This window comes from Plectropomus leopardus, chromosome 5 (genome assembly GCF_026936395.1).
Source record: "Plectropomus leopardus strain MGB_pleo_1.0 chromosome 5, ASM2693639v1, whole genome shotgun sequence".
NCBI classification, from domain to species: Eukaryota; Metazoa; Chordata; class Actinopteri; order Perciformes; family Serranidae; genus Plectropomus; species Plectropomus leopardus.
In genome coordinates this window covers 29557177-29576426 of record NC_142180.1, presented here as the reverse complement: position 1 = coordinate 29576426, position 19250 = coordinate 29557177, and the positions used below count along the sequence as shown (strand labels likewise).

Sequence of the window (19250 nt, the reverse complement as noted above, 5' to 3'; positions counted from 1 at the left end):
TTTACCATTTGTGAATTTATCATAGATGGCACACAATACCCACATTTCATAAAACACAACATTAAGTGCTCTGTTGAACAGGAATCAGTATCACTCTGAAAGTGTATTGCTGCATAAAGTGGAATGTAGGCCTATTCACTAATACGACTTATGTAAATCTCTGACAAAACCAAATTGCGTAACTTTCCCCCCAAAAGCTTCTTTGTCTCCACTTCATTATATTCCCAGTAAAGGCCATGTCTGCTTCAGGCCAGCTGTAATTTGATTAATCCACCGAAAGGGTAGCCAGACGGTAAGAGCCCGCTCTGCTTCTTTTCCCATTCTATTCAAAATTGCAGATCTCATATGGGATTTTAATTCATGACATTCATACGATTTAATTCTACTTAAAAGATTTATTCGGTTTGTTCCACTTCTAATAAATATTGATGTCTTGGGATCATCTGAATATTGATTTGATCAAATATTAGTGTTGCTACTGCCGGAGCAGATTTTATTGACTTAAAACTGATGTTGTATTTTCAGAAGTGCTGTGGATTCTGCAGGGAGGAAAGCTGAGCAGCTTTCGAAGAGATGGAGACCTTTGTCTTTTTATTTTCGTTTTCTGCCCTGGGCGTTCTTTATGCCATGAACACCATTCCTGAGTTTCAAGAGTAAGTCAATACATTTACTGATTTATTTTTGCACAGTCTGTCTATACAGTTTATGTCTTGTTAAAGTCCTCACTTTTCTGTTGTTGTTTTTTTTCGAAGAGAAAACATGTAAATTATTGCTATAAAATTAAAGCTAAAACTAATATACAACCACAACATATACATTATTAACTATAATTCATAAATATACAATCACAAATTTTACAACAACATTAAAAGGGTATAAATGTGTTTTGTTGCAAGTGATCCTTCCATAGGATGCCACACAGTATACTTTATCACCACTAGAGCACACTGTAAGCTTAAGTTACATTTCTGTCTGTGTTCGACTGCCACTACCTCATAAATCCTTGATCACCTTGAGCTCCACTAATTCTGCAATTTTCAGAGTGTACTTGCCAGTTGCGTCTTTAGTTGCGTAAACCCTTTCAATTATTTAACCTGACATTTCTTAGAGGGGCAAAAGAATGAATAGGGAGCAAAAAGAAGTGAACAGAATATGTGAAGATAATCTGATGTGATGTTGGAGATAATTACTTTTCTGAGCTGTGAGGGGTAATTTTCTTATTCAGTGATTATATTTTTATTGGGAAACTCCCTTTAGAGTATTGTCTAAGGTTGATGATTGTGTACTGCATCAGAGCCAGTGGTAACCCCCCCCCCCCACACACACACACACACACACACACACACGTTATACTGCAAGATATTTCTCATTTATGACAGACTTTTACACACCTCCTGTGTGAATATCTTTGCTTGCTCTTTTTTTTTTGAGTGTGCGGACATTGACAATCAATACAGACTACACAGAAGAGTTTGATAAATTGCTCTTGACATACAATGTGCCTTGTGCTCTTCCACTCTGCAAACAAACAGTATTGTGTGCATAAATCTTCCTGTACTGTTGAATTGGAGAGGTAGCGAGGGAGCTTCCCTTTGCTCTTGCAGCATTTGTTTTCCTTCTGTGAGCACACATTGCGAGTTTTCCGAGGATGTAATGTTGTTTACCAGGAGATACCCCAAGCACATTAATCTTTTCCAGTGCAAGGCAGCTGTACCTTTGACCAGTAAACATGGAGGGCAGTGCTGAACTAACATGGCCTTAGCTTGCTGTTTCCAACACCTCTGCCTATGATTGATTAAACCTTTGTACAACTGTGCTTTTAAGCCACTGGTAGGTATATCAGCACAGCAGCATGGGAGGTGGAATATTGCAAGTCTAGAGTATAGCAAAGGGAAGTTTTAGTAATATATGCTAACATCATTCTGTAAGTTTCCCATTAAGGAAAAAAATGGATAACCCGATAAGACTAGGAAAATAGTTAAAGTTGATAAAAAAAAAAAGTTCTATTCAAGGCCGTAGCCAAGGAGTTAACATTTAGACATTTTGGGAAGGGGGGGACCAAATCTGGCCCCTGAGAAGAAAAAATCTAAATTTGAGACATAATTTTCAACTATATTATATTCATAAGCAAGTGCAGCTACACAGTATATTAAAAGCTACTTTACTCAGACTTTACATGAGTTTTCTGACAAATATAACAATGAAGACATAAAGTTAGCCAAATACGCCCATGAGCCGTGTTCTGCTGGGGTACGGCAACACTATTTTTATACAATACAACAAGAAAATGACCCGAGCGTTAGCTGCGGAGGATTATTAGATATTACCAAAAATGAGAGAAAAAAGATTATAAAATTATGTCATATAAATACATTTTTTTAACCTCTTTCTTAAGGTCATTTTCTTCTGGGGTTTTTTTCTTATTATTTTTCAGTTTCTTATAACTTTTTACTAATTCCTTACTTAATTCTGTGCTATTTTTTGTCGAGTTGGTCATTGCCATCTTCCCATGTTTTTGAAAGAAATCCAGCCAATTTGATAGGTTTCAAAGGTTTAATCAGGCTTTTCTCATGCATTATTTGTACATATACATAAGAAAAGCATGGCACCACAATTTGTATAATAGCCACATAATCATGACACAGTAATTTATATATGTCTCATGTAATATGGAAGACTGCAGTCATGTGATCAATGCGCTGATTAGAGTAAAGAATTAAGATAAGATAAGATAAGATAAGATAATCCTTTATTAGTCCCACAGTGGGGAAATTTCCAACATTGCAGCAGCAAGGGGATAGCAAAATAGCAAGATAACTGTGCAAAATAAACTATATTAATAAACAAGTACAGAGGACGACATAAACAAACAATATATACAGTATACAGTATTTACAACGCCGAGAAACTCAACAGTTAAATAAAGAATGTAAGTAGTATAAAGATCAAAATACCCTTGGGTTGGGTGGTCTGTGGGTGTTATAGTGCATGAATTACTTGAAAATTTGTAAAAAAAAAAAAAAAAAAAAAAGAGAACATTTACAATCAAGGAAATAACCCCTTGGAAAGAGCAAGAAAAGAAAAATTATAACAATTCTGTAACCTAGTTTTAAATATGCAACTATGATAATATAAATTATAGTTTTCCCCTAGACATTTTACCATAGCTTTTTAAAAAATAATTTTCTAAATGTACTAAATTTGTGGAAAATTTCTTACTTAGTTGGTAATTGCTTTTTTTAACCCGTATTTTGGAAAGAAATGCATTTTGCTCAGGGTTCAAAGATTTAAATACTTGTGAAAGACTGAAAGTAGAACTCAAAAAGTGAGGTCGCTCCGGGTTTCAAAGGGTTAAATGTGCTTTGAACAGTTTATTAGTGACTACCCTTACAAACTCAATTATTTATTATATTATTTATTTATTATTATTATTATACAGGCTCAATTATTTGTATTATTTGTTAAAATAAAATAAAATAAATATGTGCATGAAAATGACATAGGTCATGAATGAAGGAAGGGTGGCACATATGAGTAGGGCCCAGAATTTGGTACTACGTCCCGGGAAATACCAGCTACACAGATTCTGAATTTCCTTGCCAAATGTTAGGACCCAATTATGCTTCAAACTTAATATATTTTTCAAAAGCCTCGATTAAAATAAGACTTCTCCTTGTACTAAAAGTAGATCAGCAAGGTAAATCCAATGTGACACTGCCGTCTCACCAGGAATCTCCAGGCACACCGGCAATGCCTGCCTTCGCTCCCTCTGGGTGCAGTGCATCTATCACACAGATTTCTCCTCACACTTCTGCATTATTTCTCCCTGTGCTAGCTAACTCTGGGCAATGTGTGATTATTATTCTCTCTGACTTCCCATTCATCATCATTTACTAATTTAGCACTGCGGAGAAGACTGGGACAACTTCCACAGGAGAAACTAATTAGCAAAGAGAATGAAGCAGAAAATCAGAGGGAGATTGGTGTCTAAAAGTGCAGAGAGTGTCCGCAGTTAAATTGTGGACAATGTGTTGTTATTTTTCTTAAATAACACTGAAATTTCTCTTCTTTCACAGGCCTTATGTGATTTTGGAGATTGGTGTTGCTGTGCTGGTGGTTGTGTTCCTGTTCTACTTCCTCATCACTCGTGGCAACCCACCTAAAGACGTCTTATTCTTTGGTAAATAATACGACTATGTGCATTTCCCAACTCACATGCAATATACTGTATTTCAAAAGAAGAGAGTTTTACAAAGGTTGAATTGTATGTAACATGAATCGTACTGTATTCGATGTGATTTCACCTGATATGTGGAAAGCAGCTTAGACTGATCAGGCTCAGAGCTTAGCAAGAATTTTCTGAGGCATGACCATGGATGGATTACTAAATGGGCACATGCCCATGGACTCAAAGTGTCAGCAGCCCCCCCCCCAAGCCTTCACCAACAAAATGCCATTCAAATGAACTTGTACTGACCACAAAAATGGACTAAACAACCACAAAAAGACACAAAACGACAACAAATAGATGCAAACAATAACAATAAAAGAGATAAAACCACCACAGAGTCAATGTGTCTTGCACCTGTGTAGGAGACAAGGTGGAAACCCTTGCATATCTGTGACCAAGGACCAACGGTCTCAAAATCCGGCCATGCTTAAACCTCTTGCAAGCTGAGGACCTTCACAACCCTTTGTACACATTTACTGCAACCTTTTAGCTGTTCTTTTGAGAATGAGTCCTTGATTGACCCTGAAGTAAAATCACAGTTACTAGACAATGGTCAGACAGGAGACGACTCCATGGTCTCTGCTCCTGTATAAAACCATTCACTACACAAATGCAAGGACGACTTTTATATTCAGGTTTATCATGTAACAGTAGCAGCCTGTGCAGCTTTTAGTTAAGCTTCTCAAAAGTGATTTGTGTCATATTGTTCCTCGTTATATGTATAGCTATCGGTCAAATAAGTTCGCCATTTTTAAGTCAAGAGTTTCACCCCCTGCAACCACATCCCTGCAGCCAATGCCAGGGGCTATGCTAGTGGGATAGAAACAAGGTGATGTATTGGTAGTCGGTGCCCAGGGCGATGCTAGTGTTGTGCAGGAGAACCCACAACACTGAGGACAAAGCCGTGGCAGGCTCGTCTCAATGATAGAGAGCCGTAATCCCCATGCTATCTCACCTGATAGATGTCAGAGATAAACCTGGTCGTCCTGAGGATTACAGAGACACTGAAACACGGGAGAGACAAAACGTGTGTGTGGGCAGCTGTGTGCAAAGAGTGTGTGAAGGACAGATAGGAAGGATGTGATACAGCAGTTTAAGCCGTGGTATCTGCAGAGAGATGCCCGTGTCACAACACAGTGATTTCTTTTATAAAAGACATTCTGCAAAAGTCCAGGCAGCAAATCAGAGCAATGGCTTTTACAGCTGCTCTTTATGGACTGATCCTAAGTGTAAATCACTGATGCAAGTGTGTGCTTTGTCCAACACTTATCTGTGGATGCTGCTTTTTTAGATGCATGGATGGATTGCTGAAATTGAACTACTGGGCAAAGGTCCACTCAAATTAACATGTACAACAGACCAGGAAGACACTTACACTGACTACACAGAGACAGTAAAAAGTAGTAAAAAAGAGATACAAATGAGCTGCAAAGACACATAAAATAACAAAACAGGGCAAAACATCCACAAGGAGACACAAAACTACTACAAAGTGACATAAAATGAACTAGACACAATAAGACACAAATGACCTCAAATAGATACACTATGTCCAAAAAGACACCAAATTACCTCAAAGCGACACAAAACAACTACAAAGAGATACATATTGTCTACAAGGAGACACAAAATTGCTACATAGTGAAACAAAACAACCAAAAAAGGCACCAAATTACCTCAAAGAGATGCAAATTTAACTCAGTAAGACACACAATTACCTCAAGGAGGCACAGCAGACTACAAAGAGACACAAAACAACCAAAAAAATACACAAAGTCACCTCAAAGAGACACAAACAACTACAAAAATACCCAAACCCTTGGACACAAAACCTTAAAATGGATGCAAAACCACCACGAAGTCAGAGTGTCTGGCTCCAATGTAGGAGAGGTTGTGGGGCCCTTTGTTTCTGTTTCCAGGGGCCTATTGTCTTATAATCCAGCCATGTTTAGATGCTCTGTTTATGTTCATCCCAAATGCGTTTGATAGCACCAATGCATGCTATATACTTTCCATCCAAAGTCATCAGTGGAGTCAGTGTATGCATATTGAATGTCCCCAAACAGTCATACCTCCCAGACTGGTTTGTACAGTTGTAGCCATGGATGAAGGCTCCATTGCCTTATATTGTTTACCTCTCAGTCTGCCATCATGAACTGTGCAGCTGACACCAGTCCAGGCACCATTTTTCCAGTCGTTAACAGTCCAATGGGCATGTTAGCCACAATGAGATCCTTTTACAGTTTATCATGGACAGCAAAAGTACCCCTGTGTGTGCCCAAGCTGGTTGTTACACTCCACAATTATATTGTGACGTTAAATTTCATGCTGTGCTGCACACTGATGGTGACTTGTTATGGTTCAAGGCACCTGATCATCTGCTGAAAAACTACAACATGCTGTGGCTAATGTTTTGGTAAGATGACGTCTGTCTTTGAATGTGCAACAATGAGATTGCTGCATTCAAAAAGTCCACCAATAGCACAAACCTGCCCTCCTGGCACCCACAGTGACCCTTTTGTCAAAGGTTTTGAACAAACCTAAAGCCCATTTCTATTAATCAAGTCCCGTAATCTCAAAAATCTATAAATAGAATCAATAACTGCACAAAATTTAGTTGCAAGACGTTAAACCAGAACCAGGACACGTGATCACATCACTCCTGTTTTAGCCTCTTTACACTGGCTTCCAGTATGTCAAAGAATAGATTTTTCTAAATATTTTTATCATATTTCCTGGCTTCTCTTCCTGTTATATCTTGTTAGTAATGTACACGCTGGTACAGGCTTCGAGATCCTTGGGCAGAGGTCTTTGTCTGTTCCAGAGGCACGACAGAAAATTTAAGGGGACAGAGTATTTGCACTGTGGAATAATCTGCCTGAGGAAATCAGGTCGGCCGAGTCAGTGATCTCTTTTAAGTATCTTCTTAAAATATACTTTTATCACAGAGCCTTTCCTGGTTTTACTCGAGTTTAAATATTCTTTGAACTGTCTTTAATTTTCTCAGTATTTATACTCCAAATAGTTTTTTAGAAATCATTTTTCTTTTAAAACCTATTGATTTTATAAGTTGCCTGTTTTATTTTTCTGCCTTTTTAACACTTTTTTTGAAAAGTGGTTAATAAATAAATATCATTATTATCATTGCTTCTAGATAAGCTTGAAATAGCCGCCCACAGATGCAGTAGCAGAAATTACCAACTCGCTGTATTTGGTAGTACTCACTGTTTTGTTTGATGATCCAGGGTGCTTCGGGTGTCAACTGATTTGCAGGAAGTGTGGAGAGTTGCTGGATGAGGCTAAACTGATTTGTTTGATTGTTGCTTCCAAACAAAATTAAAAAAAAAAACTCAAACAAACATTCTCCCAAAATAAACAGGCCTTTATGACAACAAAATCAAATCAATGGGGCGATAAATGCATTCATGAAACAATAAAATCTAAGATTTAACTAAACACACAGCAGTTGAAGGCTGTATCCTCTTGGTATCTTCCCTGCTTAACTAATTGAGCACACCTGCCTTTAATGTGAGGATCCTGGCATGCCAGGTGATGCATTCAAGTGGAAATAGTAAGGGCTTGCTAGAAATGGCTCTCACAGTTATGTTAATAATAACAATAATAATAATAATAATAAAAAGAAATCTTTATTGACTACAAATTTGCTTTGGCTTCACAGAGTGGTTAAAAACGCATCATAGATAAATTACAATACATGCACCAAATAACACAATATGCAAAGTACAGAACACAATTTTAGACAGACGAAAGTGAAAGCATTTCCCAAGAACGTTTTCACTGAAAATTTGTTTATGCATCACGCTGTTGCTAAACTGAAATCGTGCTGCTGTGTCGTACATAGTTCCACTGCAGATGGTATGAATTTATGAATTTCCTGAAGTTATTGCATTTGGTATTAAGCACTATATGTTTTTTTTTTGTTTTTTTTTTGCTGCAGTAGCTCTTTAGTATTTTCCTGAGGGCAGTTTTATGAATTCTTAAAAAAGGGATGAACAGGATCAGACATAGTTTGACAGGCTTTTTTGTTTCATCTTCATTAAATATACAACTCAGTTTTTCTCCTGTTTCTCAAAAATGTTACTGGCTATATTTGTAATACTGGACATTTATTTGGTGCCCATACCTTGTACATATTAAAAGTTAAAAAAAACAAGACTTCTGTGAACAGTCTCTAAAATATTGTTACATATATTACATGAATCCAGTTTTACTGATTAGATACCAGTGCTACTTTTTAAATATTGTATTCTGTATTGTATTATTGTATTATATTAACTTAAAAAAAGAAAGAAAAGAAAGTCTGTGAATCTGGAATCGGGGTTACTGTTATGCAAACTTGTTATATAGTGATACATACTGTATGCAAATGATATGGAAGGGAACACTGTTTCTGTTATTTTAGTGCTACAGTGTGGGCATAAAGTAAAAACTTCCAGCTCTCAAACCATTTTGCAGAATGTCCACAGGGATTAGAACCGTTGATAAAAGAGTCTATACCAGCCACTGCACCAGCACGGTCAGGATTTTTTTTAGTGTAGAGTATTAGTAAGACCCATATGCCACTCATGTGTTTGTGCAGCTCCATAATTTAAATTCTGTCTTGTGGACATGGCCTTTCAGCTCTGCTGGGCTCTTAACCTGAGGACAGAGGAAGGCTGTTCACTGTGGACTCAATATAAATATGCCTGCAGTCTACCTCACTGCTCAAGACTTAATTTTCTCCACATGCTGTCCCATAAATCACTGACTAGCCAGTTGAAGGGAAATATCTTGGACTAAAAAATGGTGAATTAAAAAGCTGGGAGTTGGACAGAACTTTCGGGGACGTGAGGTACACTGTATGAGTGTTCATTTGGGTGACAAAGCAGGTTGAGCTGAGACTTTCGAAATCAGTGGCTTCTGAATGACGTTTGTTCAAAGCAGCTTAACATGTCAAGGTTTCCTGAGTCCTGCAAGGTTTTCTTTGGGTCTGATTTTGATAATGTACAGTCATAACAACCGCCACACACCTGGCACAAAATGACTTATAAAATCGGACTTTCTTTTAAGTCCATTATCAGGCAGATGCTTTTAAATCTTCACACTGTTCCTCTTCTGTGCAGTTTTTGCTGAATTTTCCTTCACTTGTATCATCGACCTGACAAGTGCCTTGGAATATGACGGCATTATCTCCGGATTTATGGAATTCTACCAAAAGACAGTAGGTTTCTCATTCCCACTTCAAAAATGCTAATGATAATTTGTACCTAGTGGACAAATTCCTGGAACTATATTATTTCCTCTTACCTGTTGTGTTATTTAACAATCTGTATTGTTTTGGAGTGAGCTACCGAGTGTTGGATATATCAGCCCTAGAGATTTCTGCCCTCTTGCCAAAATAATACAATTAGACAGCACTCAAAGCACCCAAAAAATACATTTGAAAAATTCAACAGCAATGTCTCTATACAGAAAATATGACCTTGCAGTAGATGCATGTTTAGCCAACAGGTTCTCTACCATCAACACAACACTTCAATTTATGAATCACTCCCTTAAGTTTAGGCAACAAAAGTTAGAAAAACACATGGTTTGGTTTAAAATTAGTGCAGTTGTGACTAATGTAATATAAAGTCATGTGGCATACATCATTAATGGATATCAGCACACAATGTTGTATCAAAACCTCCCTATGTGGAAATTATAACTGGAATTATAAAAGGGTGCCTCTGTGCATTGGTGTCTAAAATTGAGGTCTGCCGACAAAGCAGTGGTATATGTTGTATTTGGAGTGAAAACAGGCTGAGTTGACGGGTGATTTTCGGCAGAAGGAAAATAGTTCCTACCTGAAACTGCTTACAACAAGGTCTGTGGATTATCTTGACTCACCAGGTCATGATTTCTGTAAAGAGACATTGCTGTTGAGTTTTTCAAATGTATGTTTTGGCACTTTGAGCACCACAAGTCGAGTGCCATCTTTCTCCATTATATTGTAGAGAAGGCAGACATCTCTATGACTGATAGAGGTACATTGGAGAAATATGCACACTATCCATGTATTGTCTGTGTTTTAGGGAGAGCCCTATCTGGGGACAGCCTATGCCATCATGATGTGTTACTGGGATGGAATAGTTCACTTTGCTATGTACCTGATGATGATCAGCAGGATAACAGACAGGTGGGTGATGCCAAGTCAGTTCACACCAAGCTCATTCATCTTGCTCTCAATTTTAAAATGCCTGCCTCAAATAACTACACAAAGATTTTTAGCACCCTGCAACTACATAGGAGGCAGTGGAAGCTGTGTGTCTGAATGCAGCAGTAATACAGCACATTTCAGCACTAAGATTAAAATTTGCTGCAGCTGCATGATAGGCTTCAGACCTGTTATTTTCATATATTTAATTTTCTGAGAGAAATAGAGATAGAGATTCACGAGTTGCATTTTTCACATAAAATTCTCTTAGTGGCCTGAATAAAACAGTACTTTTAGGAATGAGAGGGTCCTCTAGAGTGAGTTAGTCATAAAGTGCAGTTAGTGAGTTCAAGAGTTCAGCGCGAGCGCTGCCTTGGGGCAGGTGCTCATGGAAATGAAATCATCTTTTAAACAATACCAGATTTTTTACCAGTTGGAGGAATTGTGCTGAGCTTTGTATCTCATATATGATAGTTTTATTATTGTGGATCAGTTGTGGAAACGGATATAAAAATGTGTAAGAACAGATTTTTAAAAGCATTTTAAATAAGATGATTAACAAATTCAAAACTGAGGTATGAACGAGAGTGTGTACATGAAGGTTTTGTTTGGGACTTTGGGTATATACATATATTATGTCTTGTTTCTGTCTTCCATTTTTAGTGTATAGAGCTGAGGGGAACTGTACGAAATAATGTAAAAAGGGTAGGTATAATCTAAGGCTTCAACCTACACCAAAGGGGGGCAAGCTTTTTTGACTGGGGTCTATTGGAGAGGAGAAGAGAAGATAATTCTCCCACGCTGTGCTATTACTTGCAATATGCTTTCAAAATGCAATGAATGAATAAATAAAGTATATGGTAAGTTATAGGGCTGTGTCCTTCACATATGGACTATTTTCTCCTGCACACTTGTCTACAAGTTTTTGAAGATGTGCATGAGCCTGCACATTCTGGTCTATATACAGAAAAACATAAGGAGTCAGGGGCCAAACAATAATACATGCAAACATTCTCAACCAGTTACATGACACATAAAAATCTGTATCTTTCTAGACCAGAAAAGCTCAAAATGACTATGTAAGACGAGAAAACAGTTCAACGTTTGACATTCAAGTACTTAAATGGTGTGCCCTCATATAACAAAAAGTATTTATCTTCCATCTCTTGAGGCCCGCCACCTGTTTACTGAGGCAAAAGTTTTCATCGACTAGTAAACAATCATTGTAGGTAAAATAGTGACATCTAGTGTTCAAATTAAGAAGTGCAAAAGCAGGACTTGTTAATAATAGTTATTCAAAATGACCGGAGATCATATTTAAACTAGGCTGTGAAATGTACACACAGTGCCATTTTTTAGAAATATTCTCAAGCCATAATCCACATTATTTTCTTTAAATTTTTCAACGGACCATATTAAAGTGGGCAGGGGGCTGCTGTTGTAGTTTTATCACCCCTGGCCTACACCTTTTCAGTCAACATGAACTTTCTTTGGTTTGTTACTGCTTCAAAGGTAAAGTCTTATTATTGTTTATTTATTCTTATATGGGTATTTGAACTGCATAAGTTGGAAAATGACCAAAATTAACTAAACTTTTAGAAGGTTTTGTCCATTACACTTATCACACTGTGTACCTTTTATCTTACCCGCCATCTCTTTATCAGTATAATCACCTGTTTTTCGGTTTCTCTCCCAGGAAAGCGTACCGTACCCTGGGTTTGTTCTGGGCTGGCTCTTTGTGTGCCAACATGAGTGTGTTCATCGCTGGGATAGTGGCAGGTGAGCCTCATCTCCAATTCCCCCTCTACCAGTCCCGCCATGACAAGCGTTAATCAAGTGAACATCTGCACTGCCGTGTACCATCAGTGTCACAGTTCAGCCTGCCAACAGAATACACACACGCTCAGTGCCTCGCCCGCCGTCACAACCCACAGAACAAAGCAGGAAACAGACTTAAAGCATCTGTTGTTGGCATTTCAAACTGCATACATGAGCATCACGAGATCAAACTCATCTAGAGGCGATATGTTGTACACTGTTGTGTTATCACAGACACACTGCACTGTTTGCTTTTGCCTGAAGCTTGATTACAGACTTTGAGATGTGTGTGTGTGCGTCTCTGTATGAGTGAGGAAAATTTGTCTCTTTCTGTTTCTTTTTGGCAGGTAAATATGGGTCAGAGATCCGTCCAGCTTTCTGGCTCAACTTTCTCTTCCTTTTGATGCCTGTGTGGGGAGCCATCACATTATTCACCAGACCCAAGGACAGACCGCTAATCGGTGGATACAATGTAAGTCTAACGCATGAATGGTTAGACCTTGGTATGAATGTGGAGAGGGTTAGAGCAGCACTGTTTGCTGAATGTATTTAATCAGAGTAACATACATGGCAGTCCAGTTGCATATGATGCAGACCATGAAAGAGGACAAAGGGCAGCCAATAAAAGCTCGGATAGGCAGTTTAATTTTGATGTTGCTGGGCAAAAATCTCATAAAAATGAACATATTGTAATTCAAGTGGTCTGAAAGAACACGAGGCATTGGCTCCGTTTTTAGGTTTAAGAAAATCTAGCCTGTGACGGATGCCAATCACAGGTCACAGAGGGCAGTTGTGAACTATGTTCACACTGTCAAACGGACCTGCATGTGTATGGAGCTTTTCTAGTCATTTTTCACTCAAAGTGCTTTCATGCTACAAGTCATATTCAACAATTCACACGCACATTCATACACTGGTCGCTGAGGCTATCATACAATGTACCACCTGCTACTCAGTTTTTAGCCAGTCACACGCACTCAAGCATTGAGCGAACAGCTATCAGGATCAATTTGGGTTTGAGTTTCTCGCCCAAGGATGATGCCTTCTGATTGGAGGACGATTCGCTCTACCTTGGAGCCACCCTCAAAATAGGAAGTGCTGGTCAAACAGAAATTCTCTTACAGCACGGCCTATTTCCAGCCCATTCTCATTCTGAACTCATAAAATAGCACCACTTTGTCAACGTGTTTGGCTCTTTTGACTGTCTCCCTCTTTACCTGTCGGTTCGTAACATTAACCACTGGCCACTGTGTGACGTTGTTGAAGTGGGAAATTTGTGTGTCCACCACAGCAAAGGATCCTAATCAACTTTCAGTTGTCACTGTTTCTGTTCACCACATGATCGGGATGAACAGGTTGTAGGCATTTCACATATTTCTGTTGTTCCAGGTTGCTGCTGAATGTGTTTAAATGTTAAGATCACCATATCAGCTTAAATGTTGATGATATGTGTATGTTGTGTTTACAGATGGTTTCCTTTCTTCCTCAAGTGGCAAAAAAATCACTTATGTCAGGTTCACAAAACCCTGTAGAGATACACATTAATCCATTCCACTCTGTAAAAACACAGGTCTCATTAAAGTGAGCATGAGAGCACGCTATGAAACAACGACCTTGACTAACCGGCTCTAAACGGTGCATTGCGTTGGCTTCTCCCCACAGGCCCAGCACGCTCAGAGCATGAAGCTGATCTGGCGTCCCTTGGATCTGATCCTGGTGCTGCTACTGTTAGCCGCCATGGCCTTCACCGCCCTCAGAGGACTGGTGAGTGCAAATCACATCCATGTTATAGACAGGGTGAGGCTGTAATGGTAGTTTTAAAAGTCCAGGGAGTGTTTAGGATTTCAGTAGAGTACATTAATTTTGCTTAAACAAGCAATACATTCACCTAATTGAGCCATATGGGTACGTTATTTATTTATTCTCTAAAAAGGATCCAGTTTTAAAGGGTGATGATATATTTATTGTCTATTTTAATATAATTACTGTACTACGGATATTATTAGATGAACAGGAATAGTTTGACATAGTGAGAAACACTTTTATTTGCCTCCTTGCCAAGAGTTGGTTCATGGGATTGATATAAGTGTTATGCCTGTACGGTGAGTGAAGTTACCTCCGTCAGCTGGTTAACTTAGCTCAGCACAAACACTGGAAATAGGAAGAAACAGCTCGAGGGGCTATATTTTCTAACATGAAAATCTGCCTTCCAGCACCTCTAAAGCTCACCAATTAATATGTTACATCTTGTTTCTTTAATCTGTATAAAACCCAATGTGTAAAAAAAGAAATGCTGTGGTTTAATTAGTGAGTTTTAGAGGTGGTGGTAAGCGGATTGTTTTATCTTTGGATATAGCTAGATTAGATGTTCAGTTTCCAGTCTCTTCACATTTACTGGACAGACATGAGAGTGGTATTTATCTTTTCATCTAACTCTTAGCAGTAAAGCAGATAAAAGTACTAACCAAAACTATTCCTGTTATGTTCCCCGATCAAGCTCAGGGGCTGAAAAAATGAAATTGAGGAAAAACGAAAACGGCAAGTGAAAGTTGGTGTAAAAACAAAAGTTATGTTTTGTTTAAAGAAAAGAAGGGGAAGTAAAACTGTGCAAACAGAGTATTCATTCATCTAACAAAAAACTACTTTCTTCAAAGAAAGTGACACAAATGAATTAAATGAGTGATACAAAAAATATACAAAAGTTCACCACCCTCTCTCCACAACAGGAGTAAAGATCACAGTTTCGGGTGCACTGCAACTTTAGTATCTTCAATCTGCACTCACAACACATACAGCACAACACTGTCACCACCTTCAGTCCTCATATACTGCATGTTCCTGATCAGCCGATTAAACACAGGTGTGCTCGACAACTCTCTGAACGACGAGGGGGAGGGGAGGGTGGCACCAGCAGAAGCACACAAAAAAACTATTACTTTAACCATATTCAGTGCATCATTCTAATTCCCAGTTACAATACTAAAAATCCTTGTGTCTGTTTGCGACATTGTCAAATTGAATTGCATTATACTGTGAGGCGTTCCCGTTATCAAAGATGGGCACAAATACTTCAAAAAGTTTCATATTACAAATACTTGCTTATCAAATGTATCAAAATAAAACACTAGTTTAAGAACATAATTCATTATAATACAAGTAATTGGAATTTAAATTTGAATATAAATTATACACAAAACATTTTAGGCATTTATTAGCCTCAGTATTGGTCTGCTCTTACCCCCCAAACTACTGAGAAAATTAACTCTGCTGGTTTTTCACATTATAGATTTGAAGTGGTCAATTGGGATATCTTGGATGTGGGAGGCTACGAATTCAGGAATGCATACTGGGAGGTCAAAATGACCACTGACTGACTGGGTGACCTGCCAATTAAAATGCAACTTGGGGAACTGAATCAAAAGTTCAGTGTGTGTAACATGTTTTTGTTTTCTTATAATGAGTCATTTATATTTACACAGAGAGTGGATCCTCATCCACAGAGTCGCCATGTTGCACTAGCATTTATATATTTATATATATATTTATATATATCCTTCATTTTCAAGAGCGAGCTGGCCAAAAGGGCAGCGTTAATTATTGTCACAATACAAAAAATACAAGCAGACAAATACAACTGTCACACAAATTCAAATAAGCGAGCATAAAATCCAGTCAAAATCAAACACAAAACCCAGCTGAATACTGCCCATCTCTGCCTGTTATTTGGTCTCCTCTCTGTAGGTGGCTCTGGACTCTCCACTGGAGGCCTGTTCCACGTACCTGAAGCACTATGAGCCGTACCTGAAGGATCCTGTAGGCTACCCCAGAGTGATGGTGAGAGCTTTTTTCTCTCTGTCTCCTCACTCAGCCTGTGTTTTAAATAACCAGCCACATAATGGACCTCTGCTTTCATGGATATCACTCTGATTGTGCTGGAGGCTTGCCCTTATCTCCTGCACTCTTTTAGCTCGCAGCTGATTACAGAGCCATTTTTCATCATTACAGCTACAATGAGCGAGGGTTGAGAGGCCAGCGCATCTTTGTCTCTCTCTTTCATTTGCGTGAGATGGATAACAGATTATTACTGCGACAGGCGGCGGGTCTGCTCAGCTTTTATTTTTCTTCTCCTGACCCCGCTCAGCTGCGGGTTTGTTGTGTTTTGTTCGGCGTACACAGCTTTGTCAATAGGTTATCCAAAGACCTTGTCGGGGCTGCAGTCCGGTCACAATTGCAAGTCATTGATCAGACAGACGAACTGCATGCTGAGAACTTGATAAGCTAATCCCTCTCTCAAGCCCCCCCCCATCAGCATCTCACTGGGTGGGAGGAGAGAGTGTGTGCAGCATGTGAAAGTATGCAGTGGCCTTTGCAAATCAGTGTTTGTGTGTGTGTGTGTGTGTGTGTAGCATTGCCTCATGGGTGCTTGTGTGTGGGTGTGAAGAAATGAAATGAAGTTGCACAGGGTTGCAGTGTTTCTGCACCGACCGCCCTCTTTATTCATTGATGATGATGAACGATATGTGACAGATTACCGTGGCAGCACTAAAAAGACATTTCAACAAAAGACTGAAGGGCATATATGATTGGCTTTCAGGCCTTGGGCCGAACTCATTAGAATTCATCTAGACCTCAGAGCAAGAATGAAAAGAAACAGTTCTGTGGTATAATTTGAGGGTTTCTTTTTTTTTTTTTAAGTAGAAAACTGTCTTTCATGCGCCAAATATTTTAAGTTGAAGGTCAAGACAGTCTCTGTAATGACCATTGTGTGGGGGTGGTGTTTTGTGCTGAGGGTGCAAATTTATGTTTTAAAGACTGCAGAGCGGAGAAGTGGCACCCCAGTACTACGCTTTGGAGAACAATTTGGAGATACTGACACTTTGAGTATTTCCATTTTAGGAGAGCTCATTTTACTTCTGTACATTTCACATTACAGTTATCTTATGACTGCAGTCACACTGCAGAATAAAATGTTACACTCAACATGAGACAAAGGTGATAAAATGATGCACTGTTCGTTGGATGTAATTGGACCGGGTAACAACTGGACCATATAAAACATGAAAATACTGTTAAAATTCTCATAAAAACGTTAACAATTTGATGCACTTCAGCAGAGGTGTCACACATTCAGTGCTGTGTTTATATTTCACAGTCAAAGCAGCCCTCCTCTGTATTCAGTGAGAGTAGCTGAAGTGCAGTGCAAGCCAGAGGAGAAGGAGGATGTACTGTATTAATTGTCTGCTGGATTGTTGGTCAGGACCCAACAACAACAACAACACAGACTGACAGTGATGAAGTAGAAAGTCCTTCTAGGCACTTTTCAGTGGATCCATAATCCCTTTATGCAATAATATACTCCAACAACTACCTACTGTGCTGTGATATGCAATATGTATGTATAAAATACAGTCCACATTCAAAATTTGGAGGAGAAAACTTTGTTAATGTTGACTTTTGTAAGAAATAATCAATCGATCAGTTACTTAAGTTATCACTTTTGTATCTTTTCAGATGCTACACTTGTTCTTCTATGCACTGCCTCTGTTGGGTGCATTTGTTTACGGACTCCTCAAGCCTGGATGCTCATGGATGTCAGACTGGACCGTGTTCTTAGCCGGAGGCATGATCCAGGTAACACTGCAAAGACAAACAGTCGAAATGCGAAACCAACACGTTCTTATCCCAAGTTGTCACGTATTGCAGCTTTGTCAGTGGACTTCCTCGTCTACATATGACGGTCTAGGTATCCCTCTGCATCTGCTGTTGATGTTCCAGGATCTCGAAAAAAGCTGGTTATGTTTAGGCAAGAAAAGTACATGGCAGCCAATGCTGAGGTCATCAAAAGGACATGCTCAGGATTAGGCAACAAAGACACTGATAGTTGGGTGTCGGCAAAAAAGGCACATAGATAGGTGTCTGGCCACGTTCTCAGCTACCGCCTCCACTGGTGTATCATAAAGGTGGCTTTTGGCATCGGGATCTTACGCCAAAATCACTGCAAAAGTGTTGGTATTTGACGACTTCATATTGAGAGCGGGCTGTCACAACTGGCTCTGTTTAGGATGCAGGTGTTACACACCGAGTTTGTTGCATCACATTAAATTATTTGGATAATTACTGCCTCTGACTGATTAAAGTAAAATTAAAGTAAAGTTTAGGTCATGTCTGACACTTGTTGCTGCAATTAAACGCTTTATGGTGAGCTTTCATCCTGCTAATAATCACCTGGACCACATTGATCCTTTGAAACGTCTGTTCTGTGACAACAAAGCTACTAGTGCTTTCTCCCGTACGAGCCTGACAGAAAGATTAGAGCTATGAACCATGAGGAAGCACTTGATTAAAGACTTGTTTAGAAGCGGTTGCAGATACTCTGTTTTCTAAACAGCCAGCTTCTTAAGTCTGTGCATCTCCTGTGCAATCGGCTTATCTCCCCTTTAAGGATCCTTTTCTGTATATTTTAGTGGTAGACTAATGACTGTGGAAGTGAAACTCAAAGTAACTCATTCCCTCCAAATTTGTCCTCTGGGGGGTTTGTGGAAGGAAACATTGAGGTTTCAAACAGCTTGCCATCAGTGTGAATATAGAAGAAAATAGTGGGTACAATATGCAGTATTAGTATGACAGTGTAGTCTAACGTGTCATGCTCTCTGTGTCTCCTTCCAGTGCCAGTGGGCCCACATCGGGGGGTCCCTCCACCCTCGCACCACAGCTCCATTTCGCATCCCAAATGATGCTTTCTGGTCTGTGCTGGCAGCTAACTTGCTCTATGCAGTCACCCCCATCCTGGTGGCCTTGCGGGTTCAAAGTAATCCTTATTTCTTCCTGAAGATCGCTCCCTTTCCCGGGCAAACAGGTTTGCCAAACAGCGAGGAGAAAGATACCAAGTACAAAGACAAATAGTCACTCTTTCTCTTCACTGACCTTTGGAGTTAATTACTTAACCGATGATTCATGAAGACATGTTTTATTTCAAATGCCAAAATACAAGATTATTTTGCTCAA

The 19250-nt window shown here is 39.0% G+C and overlaps 1 protein-coding gene across 2 annotated transcripts; it reads left to right on the top strand.

Moving 5' to 3' along the window:
* Nucleotides 1–229: 229 nt before the first annotated feature.
* On the top strand, nt 230–19250 carry tm6sf2b (transmembrane 6 superfamily member 2b). 2 transcript variants are annotated; one of them, XM_088077895.1, is made up of 11 exons: nt 230–292; nt 526–653; nt 4077–4180; nt 9355–9452; nt 10306–10409; nt 12124–12206; nt 12593–12717; nt 13908–14009; nt 15987–16079; nt 17757–17876; nt 18912–19250. In XM_088077895.1, exons 2-11 carry the CDS (start codon nt 574–576, stop codon nt 19146–19148), a joined length of 1146 nt encoding a protein of 381 aa, XP_087934021.1. In that variant the 5' UTR covers nt 230–292; nt 526–573; the 3' UTR covers nt 19149–19250. The 2 variants fall into 2 exon arrangements, with proteins under 2 accessions (XP_087934021.1, XP_042368195.1); XM_042512261.2 differs by having other exon boundaries at nt 274–292; nt 546–653.